The sequence below is a fragment of the Pleurodeles waltl genome, chromosome 3_1 (assembly GCF_031143425.1).
Source record: "Pleurodeles waltl isolate 20211129_DDA chromosome 3_1, aPleWal1.hap1.20221129, whole genome shotgun sequence".
Lineage (NCBI taxonomy): Eukaryota > Metazoa > Chordata > Amphibia > Caudata > Salamandridae > Pleurodeles > Pleurodeles waltl.
This window is the reverse complement of record NC_090440.1, coordinates 975,625,421-975,645,564: the sequence shown is the minus strand read 5'-3', so window position 1 is coordinate 975,645,564 and position 20,144 is coordinate 975,625,421. Positions and strand designations below refer to the sequence as shown.

The 20,144-nt window shown below is 45.8% G+C and overlaps 1 protein-coding gene across 1 annotated transcript in view; it reads left to right on the top strand.

The window, feature by feature from the left end:
* The window catches only part of GPATCH3 (G-patch domain containing 3), a 44,194-nt gene extending 28,581 nt beyond the window's left edge, over positions 1 to 15,613 (top strand). The window contains exons 5-6 of the mRNA XM_069224066.1: positions 268 to 395; positions 15,286 to 15,613. Coding sequence (XP_069080167.1) covers positions 268 to 395; positions 15,286 to 15,469 — 312 coding nt within the window. The 3' untranslated portion in view covers positions 15,470 to 15,613. The remainder of the gene's footprint in view (positions 1 to 267; positions 396 to 15,285) is intronic.
* Positions 15,614 to 20,144: the final 4,531 nt, after the last annotated feature.

The following is a 20,144-nucleotide window of genomic DNA, read 5'->3' as shown; positions in this document are numbered from 1 at the left end:
CTGAGTGCCATAGAAGTGTGACTAAAGTAATGTTTAGTGTATCGTTTTGTTTAGAACATCATAGCAAGTAGGTTGGTTGTAGTATCTGAGAGCTTCTCTTGGACAGTATACTCACTCCCAGGGTCTGACAGGGCTGATTCATCCATTCTTTATTCTTTAATCCTGAGCTCCAATTTTCACTTCTTATTTAATGTTAGACCTAAACTATTGTCACACGTCCTTACTGTTCTTGCAGTAGCTGTGAATTGTGCTGTTCTCTCCTCTTAGGGCATTGGCCGGAAAGTTATGGAGCAGCAGGGATGGTCCGAGGGACTCGGCCTGGGCAGCAGAGGTGTTGGGATCCCAGAAGCTCTAGACAACGAGGGTCAGAACCCCAGGTGCAAACGTGGACTTGGGTAAGTTTGAAACCAACCAGCTGGGGTGGCCCGGGGAGGAGTGGAAGGGCTAGTGTGTAGATGGGTTGCATTGTTTAGCCATCAGTCTCTGATTCTCATGTTATTTCAGTCAGTGTTCCATGTGTGAACTATATAATAAAAAAATAAAAAAAAGCCTGCATAACCATAGCACAGATCAACAAAGGTAGCAATATACTTGAATCCATTGTTACCTGCCATGTATCCCAGCATCCTGCACTTCTCATGAGACCACTCAAGTATTAACCAGCAAGGTAAGTTAAGGAGCCAGTTATCTGCTCATTTTATATTCTGAATTATCTATTTCCTCAGATTGGAGAGGGCAGCTAAGGACCAATTAAATAATCTATACGGTTGACTGAGCCAATGGACAGTCCATTAGTGCTGTTGATTTGCTGTGGTTTTGGCTTTTGCAAATTTGGAGATGACATTTCAGTCCAAACTAAAGTTAGTGCTTCTCTGGTTACTTGAATCTCTTTCTTGATCGAATGGTGCGAGAAGAAATATTTTATATTGGTCATGATGGTCAGCATGCGTAAAGAGCCAAGTTCGATCAGATGCATATAGTTTACTTACCATAGGGAGAATTCTGGTCGAGAACAGATTAATCTCTGCAGATGGATAATATAGCATTGATTATGGTAAATTTGAGAGAATTATAGAAAAAAACTGTCAGCAGGATTTTGAGTTAAAAATGTGTTCTTCCTTTCTTAGTGAGCTTCTCATTAGGCGAGTGTCCATAGTGAACTAAAATACCAGGCTAGGGATTTTTTTTATGGCGCTTGACCCCTACAGACAAAGATATTGTAGCAGATGAAGATATTAATGTAAAAGCAGTGCTGATTGCATATCTCCTGCTGAAATACAGTGAAGTTAGCGTGGTCAACTGACATGGAACACTTTAGGTTCATTAAATCTTCTCCGGCTCCAGTTTGAAGCAATCTTATTTTGTTAGACCTATCTTACTGGTGGTCGGCTGGATTGCCTATCCCTTGTGCACTAGCCACAGTTAATGTACTGGTGGCTGTAGAGGCTCTTAATTCGATACATGGTGGATCTCTTTGTCAAGATAAGTCATTAAGGCTTGGGCAGATTGTAGAATCTCATACCAGTAGTCAATGAGCAATGCATGCTTAATGACATTCCCTAGATTGGGCTAGCTTTAGAAGCAAGCATTTGCAATGCAATAGGTCTTGCATTTACAAGAGATAGGGCTATTGACATTGCCATTTACAATGTCTTTTATTTGTGTTTTTATTTTGGAGTATAGGGGATGTATGTAGTCTGGAGTGTAAATTTATGGTTTGCATTTTAATTGTTACTTGTTGAACTGTGTTGTGTTGAATTGTGTGGTACAGAATGTATTTGTTTATGTGGCATGGTGAATATGTATGGGTGAGAGCTGCATAGAATAGATAGAAATGAAGATTGAGAGGGATAGGTAGTTTATTTAGGAACTGGTGAATGAACTTGAGACAGATGCTGTGTTGTAGACTATTGTGGCTTCATTCACAAAATGTATGTAAAGCTGATATTTGACTGATAAATTTGTAGCACTGGGGAGACTTTTTAGAGATGGTGTTATTTTGATACTAGAGGCATTGCAGTTATGGCTGATATGAGAACTGTCTTCATCAAGCAATAGTAATATCTATTACTTACAGTGGTTGCAAACTGTGAGTCTGGTAAGAAGCACGATAGAAAATGACCCTGCATCAATTTTAATATTGAAGAATTTGAGGATGGCAGAGCTGTAATACTGAAGGGAAAAAGCTGTGCTTTAGGAAAGCAAGGGTCTGTCCAGGGCAATGGTGCAGAGTTATAGTGAAACATTAAGTGAGGAAGAGAAGGTATGGGAGCAGCTGGCACGGGAAAGCGTAGTATCAAAGACAGAAATACTAGTGGACGAGTTGGAAACAAAGCAAAAGAAATGTAAAAGACAGACAGACCACAAAGTACAGGAAACAGGAGAGGCCCGGGGGAAAAAGGGAGGGTAGAAGTGATGACTGAACTCAGGGTACAAAAAAGGAATACTGCAGCCGTTGCCTATTTTATGCAGAGGCAAGCTAGAACAAGGTCAGGCTTTTCAGCTATTTAATGAACAATGAAAATGCAATTCATTCCTATATGGCGCAAGGCTGCAGCCTTAAGGAGACAAAGTGAGGCAGTGCTGCTGTCTGGCGACCTGGGACACATGGTGAGACATCCCTGATGGACTAAGTCACATGGTGAGAAAGTCCTGCTGCCTGGTAGTTTAAGACACATGGTGAGACAGTGCTGCTGTCTGTTCCACTAGGAATTTGGCGAGGCAGTTCTGCTGTCTGGTGCACTAGGAGATATTGTGAGGTAATGTTGCAGCCTGAACATGCATACAGCTGAATATGCAGTGCAGGTAATGACGAGATGAGTAGCCAACACAGGTTACTCTTGAAGATACATACGTCAAGGGCAACCTCCTGCTTAAGGTTAAGCAACCCCAATGTAACGCTGACCCAGCAGAAAGAGGACTGCATCGGGTGGCATGGTGAGCAAAATAATTGATGAATTAAACCCAGATCTGTGACTGGGGGTGAATGTTTGATTGGTTCCGCATTCTGTCCATTGTTTGTGTTTCTTTGCAGATGCCCAGAAGCAGTTCTGCTGTAAAATAAACATAAAGAACAGTTCATTGATTGATAATGCTTGATTCGGTTTTGAAAAGTGTCGTGACCTTGTTCGCTGAAGAGTCTCTTAACACCAAATTGCACAGGTCCAGACAGTTACATAACATAAAATGATGGGGTTTCCTTGCAGAATGTGAAGAGCTGAACCTGAATCTCCCATATCTCACAGATTTGCATTGGCTTGGGTGCAAAGGGTCCCCTCTGAATGATATGTCCCCCCCTCCCCCTGTCTGGCAGGGGCCTGCGTTGTGATCCTGGCCCAGTCAGTGCCCTCCTGTCCAGGGAACACGCTCATTACATGCTGTGCCGCTCAAAGCAAATACCTACACTGGTAAAATATAAACTACAAGTCCCAGAATGCAAAGTTTTATTGACTAAACAGTCACGACTGATTGAAAGTGGTATACATGACAAGCAGACACTTGAGCAGGTGTGCACATCAAAAAGTAACCAAGCCAAGTCCCCAAAAGTTGATTAGAGAGTTGCAAAAACCTAACCCTGGTGACGATTTCATATGGAGATGGAGTTCTCAACACTGGAATGTGTACATGCTACCTGAAAAGAATAGGACATTTTAACTATAATTAATAATAAAAAGTAAGATCGATAGACACTGTTTATAGTAACCAAATGACACCATATCACATGTTCCATGCAAGTCTTCCTTTAACAGCTGAGTGCATTTTGGAAGTTGTAGTCACAAACTACCTCATTACAAATTAGGCTATAGAATTTAGATTACAGCTGTCTGTACAGCTGCATGAGTGCATACGTTTTTTTGGCTCTTATGGGACATATTTTCCACAGGGTTAGGAACAGACTATGTAGTAAACAGCGTGCTCTGATGAAAAAGTATGGCATCAAATGGGGGACAATGTCACAGTTACAGCATGTTATCTGGGACTCCCCAGAGTTTTAGCAGGGAGGGGCATTCTTGATTCACTTCAGAAAGTTCCTGTAAATAGGCAACCTTGTGCAGAGAGGAAAGAATTAGAGCGAAGACAGTCACATCAGAAAACGATGGGCGGCGCGTGAGGGCCAGAGAAGTGGATTGACGAGTCTAGAGAGGGGGCCAGCACATGGGCCTAGGGAGTGAAATTTGGGAGTACCATGTGCTCACACCTCCACTACAGGACCTCTACATTCTGGGGATTTTTATTCTCGTGCCACTGGGTTTCTATTGTTGTAAGGGGCTAAGGGGAGTTCTAGATTGTCTCTGTAGTCATTGGCATTTTAAACTTAGTAGTACATTAGGGCTATGGAGCCAGAATGATGTGGTGTTTTTAGTTCAGATCTGTCCAGAAATAAAAAAAAACCTGTGTCCAAATCGGTAAGGCTGCACGTCCCAAAAATCGGCACAGATGCAACATTGTAAGTGAATCGGAATGTACATGTGGTGAGGTCGGAAGCGGAACCGTAACTGCATCGCACGTCACACGTGAGTGAGCGCAGCAAGGAAGCAGATCGGTTCCCTCCTGGACACCATGGTCTGCTCCAACTAAACAGCCCCGAACAGGACCACATAGCCTCCAAGACAACCCCCACAACCCTCACAGCCCCTAGCCTCCCATCCTTTGGAGTAGAGCACGGCAGGGGCAGGAGGAAAGGAGTGCGAGGGTGAGTCTGAGCAGGTGAGGCACAGTGCGAGTGCGGCAGCCACAGGTGGCTGCGTGCTAAGAGAGAGCCCCGGCCCTCCACAGAAGTGGACCAACTAGGTCTGGGTATGGCTTGTGGGGAGGCTGGAGACCCGCTCGCCAGCTGCACTCTCCGGGGGGAGGGGGCCCTCAGCCCCAGGACATCTAGGCTACACGGAAAAGCCGGGACCAGGACCAGGCCACGGGTCATAGCAGGAGCCAACCGTCCTCTCCAAAACCCCACCAGGACGGACCAGGGCCAACCTGGGCTACGAAAAGATCACAGCATCGGCATCAGCTGGGCTGGGCTCAGCAGGATCCAGAAGGGCTCAGACAGCTCCACCAGCATTAGCAGCAGCAGCCAGCCAGCGGGCCAGCCAGTGGGCCCCCCTCCCCACCAACCAGGATCCTAGGTCCCAACGAGGGCTACAGCAGGAGCGCAGTAGGGCAACCAGCAGGGCTCAACAGGATCCTAATCCCGAGGCTCAGACGACTCCATCAGCAGCCCAGAGGGGGGTGCAACCCAGGAATCAAGGTATGTGCACCGCCACATCATCAGATACCCAATTAGCAGCAAAATTATCAGCCACAACCAACAGACACTTAGAGTGGGTGAGAAATAGCAAAGGACTATGAGAACACGCAGCTCCCTCCTCCTGAGTTCCCACTACAGAATACAAAACCTAATGAGAAAAGAGAAAGCAGCTCCCAACAAGAAGGGCGCGGGAAAGATGAAGCGTGGTAGGAGACATCTAACAGCAGTAGAGGACGTCCCCCAGCGCGCCAGTGAGTTCGAGGAATCTAAGTTGTGTACCCCCAGGGAGCATAAGCAGGGACCAGGGGGGGTGCCGAAGCACTAGGGGCCAAGGAATTGACAAGTATTTCACACTACTGGGGAATAACATCTGCCTCAAACCCCTCTCAAGAGAAATATTCCCAAGACCACAGCCAAATGGAAGATCCTTCAGTGATAGTGCCATTACACTGGGCACCTCCTGGGAAACCGCTCACCCGAGTAAAACAGCACAAGGATCCATGCCGGTCTTGTCCAGCCCAACCGCGTTAAACACTCAACCCTCCCATGTTAACCAGGACAATTCACTCAAGCATACCATCAAACCTCAAAAGTGGGAACCCCCTGTGTCTCCTATCATAGTGATAAAGGGGAGGGGCTGGGACACCCAGAAACCACACTCCCAATGAAAATAGCACAGACGGTAACCAGGAGAAACCGGTACCAGTATCACCAGGTCCAGCCTCAGCCAAACATTTAACCTCCCCCTGCTGGGAGGCCACACTTACACAGGAAGAATTAGAGGAGGTCTTCAACAAAGAAGAGGAGCAGCGTACAGAGGAAGGGGGAGAGGACACCCTCCTCGTGCACACAGAAAAAAGCGTTAAACATTCCAGCACTATAGGGGAACAGGCACTTGAAACAGCACAAACCCACAACCACACGGACACAAACGACGCCCTGCGGACCGGTTGGGAAGCCCTAAACAGCACCCTGACTTCCATAACCAATGCAATGATTTTCAATACTGATGAATTAAATATTCAAATCGAAATTCAGCAAAATTGGGCAACCACCACAATGGCAGTAGACCGTAAGCTGGACAAGTTAAATGCGCTCATTCGAAGAGCACAGTCCCACATGGAGGCTGACAATGGCAAGGTAAATCAGACCTACCAGTGTCACTGTAGCCCAATTTTAGATAAACTTCAAGAACTGTCATCAGTCATGTCAACATTAGTGACAGATCTAAAGCAGGAATTGCTCCAGGGGGGAAATGTCAAGCAGCTCCTTCAGAGCCCGCAAGGTGCAAACAACCCACAAAAAAGAACATCCATCCATCCCAACCAGGGCGCAGCAAGCCCAGCAAGTCCAGAACAGGCTTTAGGATCTTCAGTCGAAGACTCAAACCAGGAACACACAGCCACAAATGGCCTCTTTATCCCTGTTCTTTCCAGGAAAAACAAACGCCTCAGGAAAATGCACAATAAAACGGTGATGGAGTCGGAACGTAAATACACCGCTCCAGTCACGGCGATCGCAGCTCACCAGGAGGAAACCCCAGGGCAAACCAAAAGCAACACACAGCTGCCCAACTAGGCGACTCAAAGTCACCAACCACAACAGTCCAGCGGCCGCCCCCATGGCCTAGGAACAATCCTATAATGCTGCAAGAAGAAGGAAAACAGTACAAAGGACACAAGATCATGGAGGCTCTGGTCCCGAAAAGCACAATAGGAGACTCAAACAGACAGGAACCCAACCACACAGGACCCATAACTGTGACACAGTCTATAACCCTAGAAGCAACTACACCGCTTCCATCAATGGAGAAAGTGGACTGTTCTGGAATTAATTATAGATCCACCCCCGGCCCGACATACCAGAAAAGAACATGGGAACAAGAATACAGCAATAGCCGGCTGTACTCAGACCAATACAGGCGCAAACAAAGGGATCCTTCCCTGGAAAGGACCCAGCGGGCACAAGCAAACGGATCAGGGATCCCAGTTGCGAGGGGTCCACACACTGGATGGCAAAATCAACAAAGTCCTACCCAAACCCTCCACACCACCAGCAACACACAAATATACTGAATCAAATGATAGCCGAAGCAGAAGAAAAAGCAACCATAGACGCTGCAGTTACAACAGCCCTGCACACCACAATCGGTGTGAAATCAACAATTAAGCTGATACCCCCAAAAATTGGGGGTGTTAACACCCTTACTTTTTGCCCTTCCTACAAATCACAGGGCTCTTGGGACATCCTTAATCGTGGCAATCTTCTTAGAATCTGCAGTGCAATCCAAGGACTGGAAACAATAAGTAGTAAAGATTTGCAATACGTGGCCTTAATAACACCAAAAAAAGGTGACACCAGTGAAAGTACCGAAGTCTGCTTTAACAGCACAGAGATAGCACAGTTAGTACTGTCCAAATCAGAGACATTTGAAGACTGGGGCATTGAGTTAAAGGAAACTCCCAAAGCAAAATACCCCTCCTTTCTAATCCTGCAAGAAGAGACCAATAAAAGGGACAACCTCAGGACAACTATCTCCCGAGCAGCGAAGCAGCAATCTGTTCTGCAACACGCTAAAGGGGCATCCCCTACATTCACCGAGAGATCTCTATATCCATCACCCAGGGCATCTCACGAATAAGGCATTGTCAGGAAGGTGGACAGCAAAACGAGGGACACAGCTGGTACAAATCCCCTTATTGATCCTGACTGAACCCTGCAGCACAATGATAAATCTGGAAGTTGCCCTGCCAAAACTTTTCCAATTGGACCAACGCTGCCCAAAAGCAAGTTGTGGGTCCCAAATATAATTTCATGGAACATTGCATGGGCCGGTGAAATCAGGCAAGACCCAAACTTGGAATTCTATCTGAACGACTTTGACATCATCTGCCTGCAGGAATCCTGGAAAGTATCAGAAAATCTGCTAGCTGAATTTGAAGAATTCCTAAGCCCGGCAGCTAGACCTAAACCCAAAGGGCACCCAAAAGGCGGCCTCTCAATCCACATAACCACATGCAAATCCATCAATGCCAAGATCATAGACCTGAAGTCAGCTCATATGCTAGCCATTATTATCGAAAACTGGATGTTGGAACAAACACCGATGCCCATAATAATAATAAATATTTACATCAACCCTAACATGACGCGTAACCAGCACTTGCTAGACACAACAGAAAATGTTGTTAGCCCTAAAACAGCATTTGGACATGCCCCCTGGATCATCACAGGTGATTTTAACCTCAACATGGCCAATAATGGCAAAAGAAGCTCCAGGGAAGGTGCCCTGGACCAGCTTTTGGGCATTCCACCACAAGAATCACCCTACAAGGACAAATGTGATCACCCTCTGGTCAGACTACTAGAGGCACTAGGACTAAGGGTCCTAAATGGCAGATTCCCAAAAGACGTCCCAATGAACCCAAGCCACATCGCCAAGAAGTCGGCTGCCACCCTAGACTACACCTTTGTCTCAACAGACATCTTCAAGTACTTCCAGGATTTCAGCATAGAGGTGAGATGCAAAAGTGACCACCACCCACAAACAATGAAAATAGCAAACAAGAACGCTCTCGCTGCTCCACTACCAAGAATTGGCGAACAAGATCCAGGAAGCCACCTCCATCGCATAAGATGGTCTAACATGTGCATGGAGAAATATGAAGTATGGAAGGCCAACTTAACGTTGGATCAAATGGAACAGGTGGACATAATTTCAAAATGTGAGGCCACATTAACATCATTAAGAAACCAGCCATTCAACCATTCAAGGCCGGCCATCTACTGAGCAGAAATGGCTGGTTTACACAGACATTAAGGCAACAAAGACAACAGCTTAACAAAATTGCCAGCAGCCTAAAGAACCAACCACCAGGCAATAGCTACCAGAGTACCTTTCAGGAACTAAGAAAGGAATACAAGACTGCAATATGGGAAGCAAAGCAAGCTCACGTGGATCAGGAATGAATCAGAATCGTGGAAGCCACCAAGGAAAAGAACAGACGGTCACTTTGGTCTATAGTTAATCAGCTGGAGCGCAGGACAACCGGGAACCAAAGTGACGCGGTCCCGGAGAGAAAGTGGATAGAACACATCTCCAACCACTATGGCAGCCCTAACATGGTGGAGCCATCTCCCACCACAAGCAGCAAGACAAAGCCGTTATCAGTCAAAATACAAAACGTCGAGGAACAATTACGGCGCTGCAGACAGAGTGGGGCTCCTGGGCCAAACGGTCTCCCAGCAGGAATACTAAAACAAGACCCTGCCTTTTGTACCGGCCTGCTCTGCAGTATTTATAATGCCATCAGCACGGAAAACAACATTCCGGATTCCTGGAAAGGGGCAATTTTCCACCCAATCTTTAAGAAGAGCCCCTACGGGAACCCAGACAGCTACCAACTAATATCACTGCTTGATGTCGATGCAAAAATATTTGCGGGCCTCCTGCTTGAGGATCTCAAAGGATGGGCGAGCAAATTCAATTTAAAACCTCTGAATCAAACCGGCTTCTGGCCATTGGCAAGCACTTCAGACAACCTGATAATGCTAGCCATGCTCGCTGAAAAATATACAAACAAAAAAATGGCTCTTTACACCTGCTTTGTGGACTTGTCCAAAGCCTTCGATTCAGTGGACCGGAACAAGCTGTGGGGAAAACTAGCAAACCTTAATATCCTGCCAGAGCTGCTAAAAGAAATACAGTTTCTGTACTCAGAAAATTGGTCAGGGGTGAAAGTTTGAAACAACGGAAGAGTGTCGGCCAGAATCCAGATAGACAGAGGTGTTAAGCAGGGCTGGGTCCTGGCTCCAATGCTTTTCAACCTCTAGCTGGCAGATCTGTGCACACAGCTAAACATCATTGGCTCCCATCCTCCCAAACTGAGTAACTATCCCCTAACTGCATTAATATATGCAGACAACATCGTCTTACTGAATCTGTCAGGTACAGGACTCCAAAAAGTGTTAAACACCTTCAATCAATATTAAACGACTAGTGAGTTGGTGGTAAACACAGAGAAAACCAAGATAATAATTTTTTGCAAACGGATAATCAAGAAAACTAAATGGTTCTGTGGTAACCAATCTGTGTAAAGAAGCGGAAGCTATAAATAACTTGGTGTCTGGCTACAGGATCGCTGGTCGCATCACCTGCACCGTAACACCTTGAAAGCGAGGTTGGCATCATTGCTTGCATCAGTCCTTGCCCTGGCCTCAAAACTACAAACCCCAATCTGGTGTCCACTACTCACAGTGATAAAAGCAAAATTCCTGCCAGCCTTAACACTGTTCGTAAATATATCCAAACAAATTGAACGACTTCATGAACATTGCACAAAGCAAGGTGTTTCGCCGTCTCTTCCGCCTCCCACACAGCTCCTCACCAGCGCAGATTAGGTTGGAATTTGGATTACATGATCAAACATTAGTTCAAGACCGGGCATTACTCAAATACTCATCGATGCCAAAACTAGCCCAACCAAACACCTTAAAGGCACTGATTTGGGAGGAAATCAACAGAAACTAGGTCGAACTCCCAAACCCCTGGCTAAAGAGAATGACTCTCGCCATAAAGCACCTGCAGGCAGAGGAGTTATGGCAAAAGTTTTTACCCCATAAAATTTCAAGCAACTTCTAAACAAACAAATCAAGATGCTTTCCTGGAGCAAGGACAAAGATAAGTTCAGAATTCGATCTCACGCTTGGATGACAATTAACACATATAAGGCTCCAACAGCTCAACCTTATATGGCAAAAATATAAAAAATGTCACAAAAATAAAGGTGCTACACACCAGACTCGGACTGCTACGTGCATTGGAAACTGAACCAAAATGGCTCAGATCCACAAAGAATAGACAATGCAGACTTTGCGCACATCACCGGGAAGATTTCTTACACATCCTTTGTATTTTCCCCGCTCTATTACCCTGGAGAAAGCTGTATCTGAAAAACATTTTTAACACCAATGGTATCACAACATGCCGGCAGGCTATCCTGTTTAGTCTGAAAGGATTGACTCCACAACACATGGCCTGTATTGCTAAATTTATTTTAAAAACAAAACATTCCTTAAAACATGCCATAAAAAATCAAGATACGATAACAAGCCCCCAACTGGCATAGAAAATGAACACCGGCAGCCCCAGGGCTCAACTGGACTAAAAATCACAAACCAAGCAGGAATGTATTAATTGTTTTATGGTGTTCTTAAGGTCTCCGCTTGTACGGTTGCAATGATTTTAAGTAATTACGCAATAAAGCATAAATAACATTGTAAGTGATATATGGTAGGAGAGACCAAGACAGGCCAGACTGCTTAGTCCGTGTGATGGGGACAGTTCAGTTTTTACAATAGGTGTAGAAGGGGTCAGGGATGCCTATGACAGACAGAGCTACAGAGGGTGGTCCACACAGCTGGCCTCAGTGCAGCAAGATACCCAGAGAAGCCAAACTCTGGAACCTGGGTGACAGGGAACAGATTAAAATGCAAAATGTCACCTAATGCTTCTTATTCGAGTATTAGCACTCACCATGTGTCTACAGGATAAAGCAAATCTCATCTGAGCTATCTGGCAGGCAAAGCAACCGCCTCTGGTTGCAACATGGAGTCGCTCAGGGTGAAAACTTGAGACAAAGCAGCCCACCTGGATGTGTGTGAGCGGGCACCCTGTACAGAGCGTGAAAGGACACCGAGAGTGCTGGAGAGGGACACAGGCAGTGTCTGCAAGGGGCACAGGCAGGAGTGAATCGAGGCACAGCCAGGATGGGCTGAGAGTTAACCGTGACTCAGTATTTGGGAGCACAACGAGAGCATTAGGGGCAGGGGCTCAATCGTGAATACTGCTGCTGAAGGGCCACACCTGCTAGGTCCCTGAAGTTTAACACATGTCTGTATACTGTAAAATATCACACTCTTTCCAAAATGCTGTGCTGTTGGCGTCTGGATCCAGCGGTCTGGCCAGCAGTGGTTCCAAAGCTGGAATTGGTGAATATTGAAAGACAGAACAAATTGGAAACACCGAAAGTCTTGTTGATTTAAACAGTCATCCACCCCTTACCACACTTAAGCGAAAGGACTATTAAAAAGGACATATGTTTGAAATAGAGCACAATCCACTGGTCTCATCAGTGAAAGACCACCACCTGTAAATCTGTCTAAACAGAAAACGTGTCTCACTCCCAAATGTAAACAAAGCAGCTTCCACATTTACCCTGGACGCAGACAGGGGCTGCTTGACCTGTGCACTTTGGTGAAGCCATTTCCAAACCAACAATGGCATGTCAAACAAGCCAAATGCAACATCCGAATGATTCCTCAACCCCACAAAAACACACGTACGTTATTTTAAGAGGGAGGAGTGCCAGGAACACAATGTTTTTTTTTGTTTTTTTTGGACATTTGATGGTTAGCAAACCAAGCAGGAGAAACGACAGAAACCAGTCGCAAATTCTTAGTTAATAGGGTGCTCTTGGTCATAGTAGTCCTTCCATGTTCATCGGACGGACGCAGGGATGATGGTGAGGAGCTGCTGCTTCCGGGGATCTGGGCACATCCTGCCTGGGAGAGAGGAAGAGGGAGGAGTGAAAGCAGGGGAGCTACATGCAAACCAGGATTTAAAGGCGTAGGCACTTCTACGAAGTGCTCAATGTAAATACTCAAAACTAGTAAAGCAAGACATAATGAGAGGTGGTGGTGGGTGGGTGAATGGGGACCGCACAAGGAGAGTAAGTGAGCTGGGACTAGTGCCGTGGCCAAAGCTGAACAGTCACGGAGGACATGAGCAGCTGGGTACAGCGACTGGCACAGAACGAGCAGGAAACAATTACAACAAAGGCAGTTTGAAATGAGCTGCAAGAGGTTAAGCAAGCGGAAGGGGTTTGATGGATGAACAGGCACCACCAGAACGCGTCTGATATTTGATTTAGCAGGAAACAAAGTCTAGAAGCGCGTGCTTTGATGATAAAATGTTTACCAGTTCTATAGATCGCTGTGCAAAAACAAAAGAAAGGCATGCTCCCGCCATGCTTAAACATGAAGCGTGGCCGCCGTGGGTCACGGGAAAGACAGGCAGGAATGGTGCAGTCATATTTTAAACAAAAGAGGAGGAGGTGGGAGGAATGAATGCTGCAATAAAATTAAAGCAGCTCAGCCTGAACCATCCACACTGTAACACCAGCAAGATAGGAAAAAAAGTAGTCCCTGAAACAAAGAGATAAAGAACCGTGGTGTAATTATAAAGGAGTTAGTCCCTGCTCCCAAAGAGAATAGCAGTTGTAAACTCCCAACCGGACTTTTCTTGCCTCATTAAATGGGGAAAAAAAGAGCGCGATCGTGCTGCTACAGTTCACTCGTAGTGAAACCTATCAGCAAAAGTGCAATTATCTACGTAACTGGCAATAGTGCAATTAACTGTGTAACAGGGTTGATGTCATGCAAAGCGCTTGACTTCTGCCCAGCGAGATCGCGCTGCGAAAAAAGAGAAAGTAGTTCACAAACCAGACCGAAAACAGCAAGCCTCGTATGTTTTCAGTACTTGCTCGCAGCGGTCGAGGGGGGCTAACCACCGGAAAAGGCATGACCTATGCATGCCTTCCACTTATGAAAGCAAGTAGATTTTAAAACGCAGCCCATGAACCAAAGAAATAAACTGACGTGACATGGACGGGGGTCCGAGACCTTTTCTAACTACTACAGCATCTCGCAAGCGATATGCATGCGCAAGCACATGGCAGCGCAGGCTCAACCCTTAAAAGGCAGGGCAAAGAGGTATGCCTGACCAGTAACACGCAAGGATTTTTAAATGACACTGAAACTAACAAATGAAATAGCTGGAAACCCTCAGAAGTATAGTATACTTACAGGAAGTCATATGATTACGCCCGACTTAAAAACTAGATATCCAAGTAGTGTTCAGTGTGACTGTAAGGCTTATTACACGGTCCCCTAGAAAATGGAAATGCCATCAGAATTATTAACTTTTAGATGGAAACGAACACAATCTCAAATTACAGTGAACATATCTGTTCTGTTATGTAGTGAAATTGACTGGTATTTGTCTTTTACAGATTGATTGATGACTACATTTTTTAAAGTACGGGGACGCCTATAATATTGTCCAACTCTGGATTCACCATTAATGTCAACATAAGTTGTATGACAGACAATACAAAAATTGTAAAGAGATCCCCCACACACCAGCCCAGGTGCCATGCTTCATCGTCAGGGCTCCTCATTCGCCAGGAAACGTCATAGTGGTGAATTGACTTCCTAGGTGAACCCTCACTTGGATGATATCCTAGGTGTTCCCATTCATTTTGACCTGGATTGCTTTTTGTGTTTTGTATTGGTGTTTCGGTGACTGCAACCCCTTGTGGCCTGCCCCTCTTGTTCCTCCCTCCCACTCCGCTGAGGGTCGTTTGTAAGCTGTATATTAATAAGTACTTTATAACCAGTAGTTGTAAGTCTTTGTTCATCATACCTTTCTTGCATGGACACGTGCAGGGGAACATGGAATTTTGAAGAGAAACTATGTAGACCAGGGATCTCATCTGTAAGTGTAGGAATGTCTAACGGTCTCCCAGGTTCCTAGAAAGTTTGTTTTATGTCTTTGTAGGAAGAACTTTGATGCAGCATGCATATCTTAAACATGTCTCCTGTTGTGGTTGTAATTCAACATTAATGTAAGATTGCTAGATCTCTAACCCCTCTTCTGTCTCCCAGTCCAAGCAAAGTGAGGGTCCTTTATAAAATGCTCAGCTTGATCAGACACTAAATAATTACACCTTCCCTCTGCCACTGCCCAGAACAGAAACATTTCACCATAGGAAGTGACTACCTTCAGTCACAGAGCTCATCGGGCATTAGTCTCAGTTCTAAACAAAATCGCAAATGTAGCAACAGTTAGGCGGGAAGGAGGGTTAGGATAATCACATCTTCGTTATTGAGCACCTGCAAAACCTTGGCTGTTGGTTGACCCATTGCACAACACTTGCAATTTCTTCCATTCATTGTCTGCTTCCATACCCTCTCACCAGGTATCGTGGGGAGAAGCTGCAGACGTTCGGGGTGGTGAATAAACAACGAACTGCCAAGAGCATCTTCATCTCTACTGTGTACGATGAGCCGCGTGAGGTGGACAAGGGAGACCTGCTGCTCAGACGCCAGCCACCAGTCAGCATGAAGTACCGTCCAGGCAAACCAGCACCTGGTCCTTCGTGACGCATGGACCTTGGAATAGAATCCCCACCCTTCTAAGCTGAACTGTTTCTAAACTCGAAGACTTTGTTTTCAAATATTTATTGTAAGAAAAATATTTTTTTATTAAAAAAAAAAAATCCCTTAAAAAAAATCGGAATGGCCTTACCCTTCTTCTTCAGAGCACAGTAATGTTGCTTAACTCTGCGTTTTGATTTTTTTTTTTTCTTTTTTACGAGACATCTGGCGTGGACCTGTTGTGTTTCGGGGCATTGCTTGCTGTGATGAGAATAGTGCCTCTTAACGCAGTACTTTATGAACATTCCTATACATTTCCAGTGTAGTTGAGTGTAGCTGAAATATTGGTGTTTAACTGTGTTCGTAGATTGCTTCACTATTTTAGCTCATGGATGGAACGTTCTACCTAAAAAAAAAAGGTTACTTTTCAAACACTATTTTAAGTCCTTACAAAGTAATAAATATTTAGTATAACCAGCGGTTCCAGCCCGTAACCTAAATATTGTGTTCTGGCAGATGTAATGCAAGAATACATGTCGAGTAGCCCCTTGGAGAGGGTTGGATAAGTTGTTGCACCAGCATCCGAGGTTGCTTCTGTGCCATTACTAGAACTGCTGCAAAATGACACCTCACCAATCAAAGCACTGGCCGTGTTGCCAGTATGTCAACTGGCAAATGACCAATTATATTTTATATTGAAACCACACACTTTTGATAGCACAGTAAAAACGTGTTCACAATCTCCTTCTGGTATACATCTCATCAAACTAGGCTCCTGAGTGCTGTTCAGAAATTGCTGGTATCCACAATCCTGGTTAGTTACTACCCTTTGAAAGAGGCACTGAACTTTTAGGACATACAGCTCTTCCTGGCAGAGGATTCCTTTATGCAGCACTTGCAAGAAGCAATTTCAGTTATTATCTTCTGCTCCATTGTTTTGAGTATCTCTGTGCACAGTCCTGCTCTGGTACTTGACATAGCACATGTGCGGGTCTTGGGCTTCTTTGGCCTCACTTGAACCATTCAGCCTGAGCCACGCCTCACCGCATCGCCTGGGCCTCCCCACGCTTCTTCCCTATGGTCTACCCCTTTGTTTATCTCCTTCCTTTTCCCACCTGGACATGGTCCCTATGCTCTTGCCCCATCCCTCTTGACCCTGCTTAACCTCTCATCTCCGAATGTTCAAGCCCGGCATCCAAGTAGAGGGCGGAAGACTAAGGTCATCTCCCCAAGGCACCTTCCCCGTTTGGGGTGAAAGAGGTTGTGAGACCTGGGCTTTTGTTTCTCCTGCATCAACTCCATACATTATTTAAAGATGAATTAACAATACTGTCACTGGAGCGCTATTGGTCTGAATTTGTTTTCCAGACCACTTTTCTGCCTGGGGATTTTCTAAAGGTGAGGAATCTGCCGGAACATTATGTAACCACCAGAAATGTAACTACTAAATGTAATCAGGTTGTACATTTAGCCCACAGTTCCTGTCACAGGTGCGGCTTGTATGTACCGCTCACATGGCTAGAGTGTGGATGAATGAGGATGAGTGGGTGCCACTCTACACTGCCATTGGAGGAAGGCTTGTGTTAGAGAATATCTCTGTATGCAGATGATATCCTCCTGTATGTGGCTCACCCCACAGTAACAATTGACAATATTTCATACATTTTCAGAATTTTTGATAGGTAATCTGCATTTATTATCAATGGGCATAACTCAAATACCCCTAATCAGCCACGGAGTAAATGGAGAGTGCTCCTTTCCTTCTAAGGTGCCCAATGAGGGTTTACAATCGTGGGCATTTACATAGCGAAGGATTCAGTTGGAAAAATGTATATAAAGCTCTGGCTGGATTTCAAGAGGATGTCCTGGACATCCAGTTCTCCCACTAAAGGATAGAGCAGCTCTATACTAAAAAATAGTGATTTCCAAATTCCTGTCCCTTCTTCGGAATACACCATATAACACAGTAAACAGTTTTCTCAAAACGTGATACATTGTTTTGCCTGTTGCTTGTAACTGTGGTACAACACAAATCTTGCTGGACAAAGACACATGGAATGTTTGGGGGAGTTTGCACGACCTGACCCGAGAACGTGTTATTGGGCAACAAAATTTGTTGAGATTAATGACTGGGTGGTTTCATTCTCATTACAGGAACCTTTTTATTCAGCTTGATAAACTTGCAATGGGAGTGATTCCTTGACATTCCTATCAAGACATAGGCCGGACCTTTGGAGTTTTGCGGCCTCATATTTTTTTCGCATAAATATGGATTTGAAGCATTTGCCACATAATCCATCATCTGCTGCTTAATCACCAAATTTTTACCCAAATTTTTTTTTCAAGTGCAAATTGTAAGGAAATGCCTCCTTGGCATGGTTACCCCCTGACTTTTTGCCTTTGCTGATGCTAAGTTTTGATTGAAAGTGTGCCTAGGCCTGCTAACCAGGCCCCAGCACCAGTGTTCTTTCCTTAACCTGTACCTTTGTTTCCACAATTGGCACACCCTGGCATCCAGGTAAGTCCCTTGTAACTGGTACCCCTGGTACCAAGGGCCCTGATGCCAGGGAAGGTCTCTAAGGGCTGCAGCATGTCTTATGCCACCCTTGGGACCCCTCACTCAGCACAGATACACTGCTTGCCAGCTTGTGTGTGCTAGTGGGGATAAAAAGGCTAAGTCGACATGGTACGCCCCTCAGGGTGCCATGCCAACCTCACACTGCCTATGAAGTATAGATAAGTCACCCCTCTAGCAGGCCTTACAGCCCTAAGGCAGGGTGCACTATACCATAGGTGAGGGCATGAGTGCATGAGCACAATGCCCCTACAGTGTCTAAGCAAAACCTTAGAGATTGTAAGTGCAGGGTAGCCATAAGAGTATATGGTCTGGGAGTCTGTCATGCACGAACTCCACAGCACCATAATGGCTACACTGAAAACTGTGAAGTTTGGTATCAAACTTCTCAGCACAATAAATGCACACTGATGCCAGTGTACATTTTATTGTAACATACACCCCAGAGGGCACCTTAGAAGGTGCCCCCTGAAACCTTAACCAACTACCTGTGTAGGCTGACTGGTTTTAGCAGCCTGCCACACTCCAGACATGTTGCTGGCCACATGGGGAGAGTGCCTTTGTCACTCTGTGGCTAGTAAAGCCTGTACTGGGTGGAGGTGCTTCACACCTCCCCCTGCAGGAACTGTAACACCTGGTGGTGAGCCTCAAAGGCTCACCCCCTTTGTTACAGCACCCCAGGGCGCTCCAGCTAGTGGAGTTGCCCGCCCCCTCCGGCCACGGCCCCACTTTTGGCGGCAAGGCCGGAGGAGATTGTAGGAAAGTACCATCTTGCCTGGCATGTTACCCCCATATTTCACTGTATATATGTTGTTTTAGTTGCATGTGTCACTGGGCCCCTGCCAGCCAGGGCCCCAGTGCTCATAAGTGTGCCCTGTATGTGTTCCCTGTGTGATGACTAACTGTCTCACTGAGGCTCTGCTAACCAGAACCTCAGTGGTTATGCTCTCTCATTTCTTTCCAAATTGTCACTAACAGGCTAGTGACCAATTTCACCAATTTACATTGGCATACTGGAACACCCTTATAATTCCCTAGTATATGGTACTGAGGTACCCAGGGTATTGGGGTTCCAGGAGATCCCTATGGGCTGCAGCATTTCTTTTGCCACCCATAGGGAGCTCTGACAATTCTTACACAGGCCTGCCATTGCAGCCTGAGTGAAATAACGTCCACGTTATTTCACAGCCATTTACCACTGCACTTAAGTAACTTATAAGTCACCTATATGTCTAACCTTTACCTGGTAAAGGTTGGGTGCTAAGTTACTTAGTGTGTGGGCACCCTGGCACTAGCCAAGGTGCCCCCACATTGTTCAGGGCAAAATCCCCGGACTTTGTGAGTGCGGGGACACCATTACACGCGTGCACTATACATATGTCACTACATATGTATAGCGTCACAATGGTAACTCCGAACATGGCCATGTAACATGTCTAAGATCATGGAATTGTCACCCCAATGCCATTTTGGCATTGGGGAGACAATTCCATGATCCCCCGAGTCTCTAGCACAGACCCGGGTACTGCCAAACTGCCTTTCCCGGGGTTTCACTGCAGCTGCTGCTGCTGCCAACCCCTCAGACAGGTTTCTGCCCTCCTGGGGTATAGCCAGGCTTGGCCCAGGAAGGCAGAACAAAGGACTTCCTCAGAGAGAGGGTGTTACACCCTCTCCCTTTGGAAAAAGGTGTGAGGGCTGGGGAGGAGTAGCCTCCCCCAGCCTCTGGAAATGCTTTGATGGGCACAGATGGTGCCCATCTCTGCATAAGCCAGTCTACACCGGTTCAGGGATCCCCCAGCCCTGCTCGGGCGCGAAACTGGACAAAGGAAAGGGGAGTGACCAGCAGGTGACGTCAGAGACTCCTGATAGGCTCTTACCTGTGTTGCTAGCCTATCCTCCTTCCTAAATAGCCAAACCTCCTTTTCTGGCTATTTAGGGTCTCTGCTTTGGGGAATTCTTTAGATAACGAATGCAAGAGCTCATCCGAGTTCCTCTGCATCTCCCTCTTCACCTTCTGCCAAGGAATCGACCGCTGACTGCTCTGAACGGCTGCAAAACCGCAACAAAGTAGCAAAGACGACTACTGCAACCTTGTATCGCTGATCC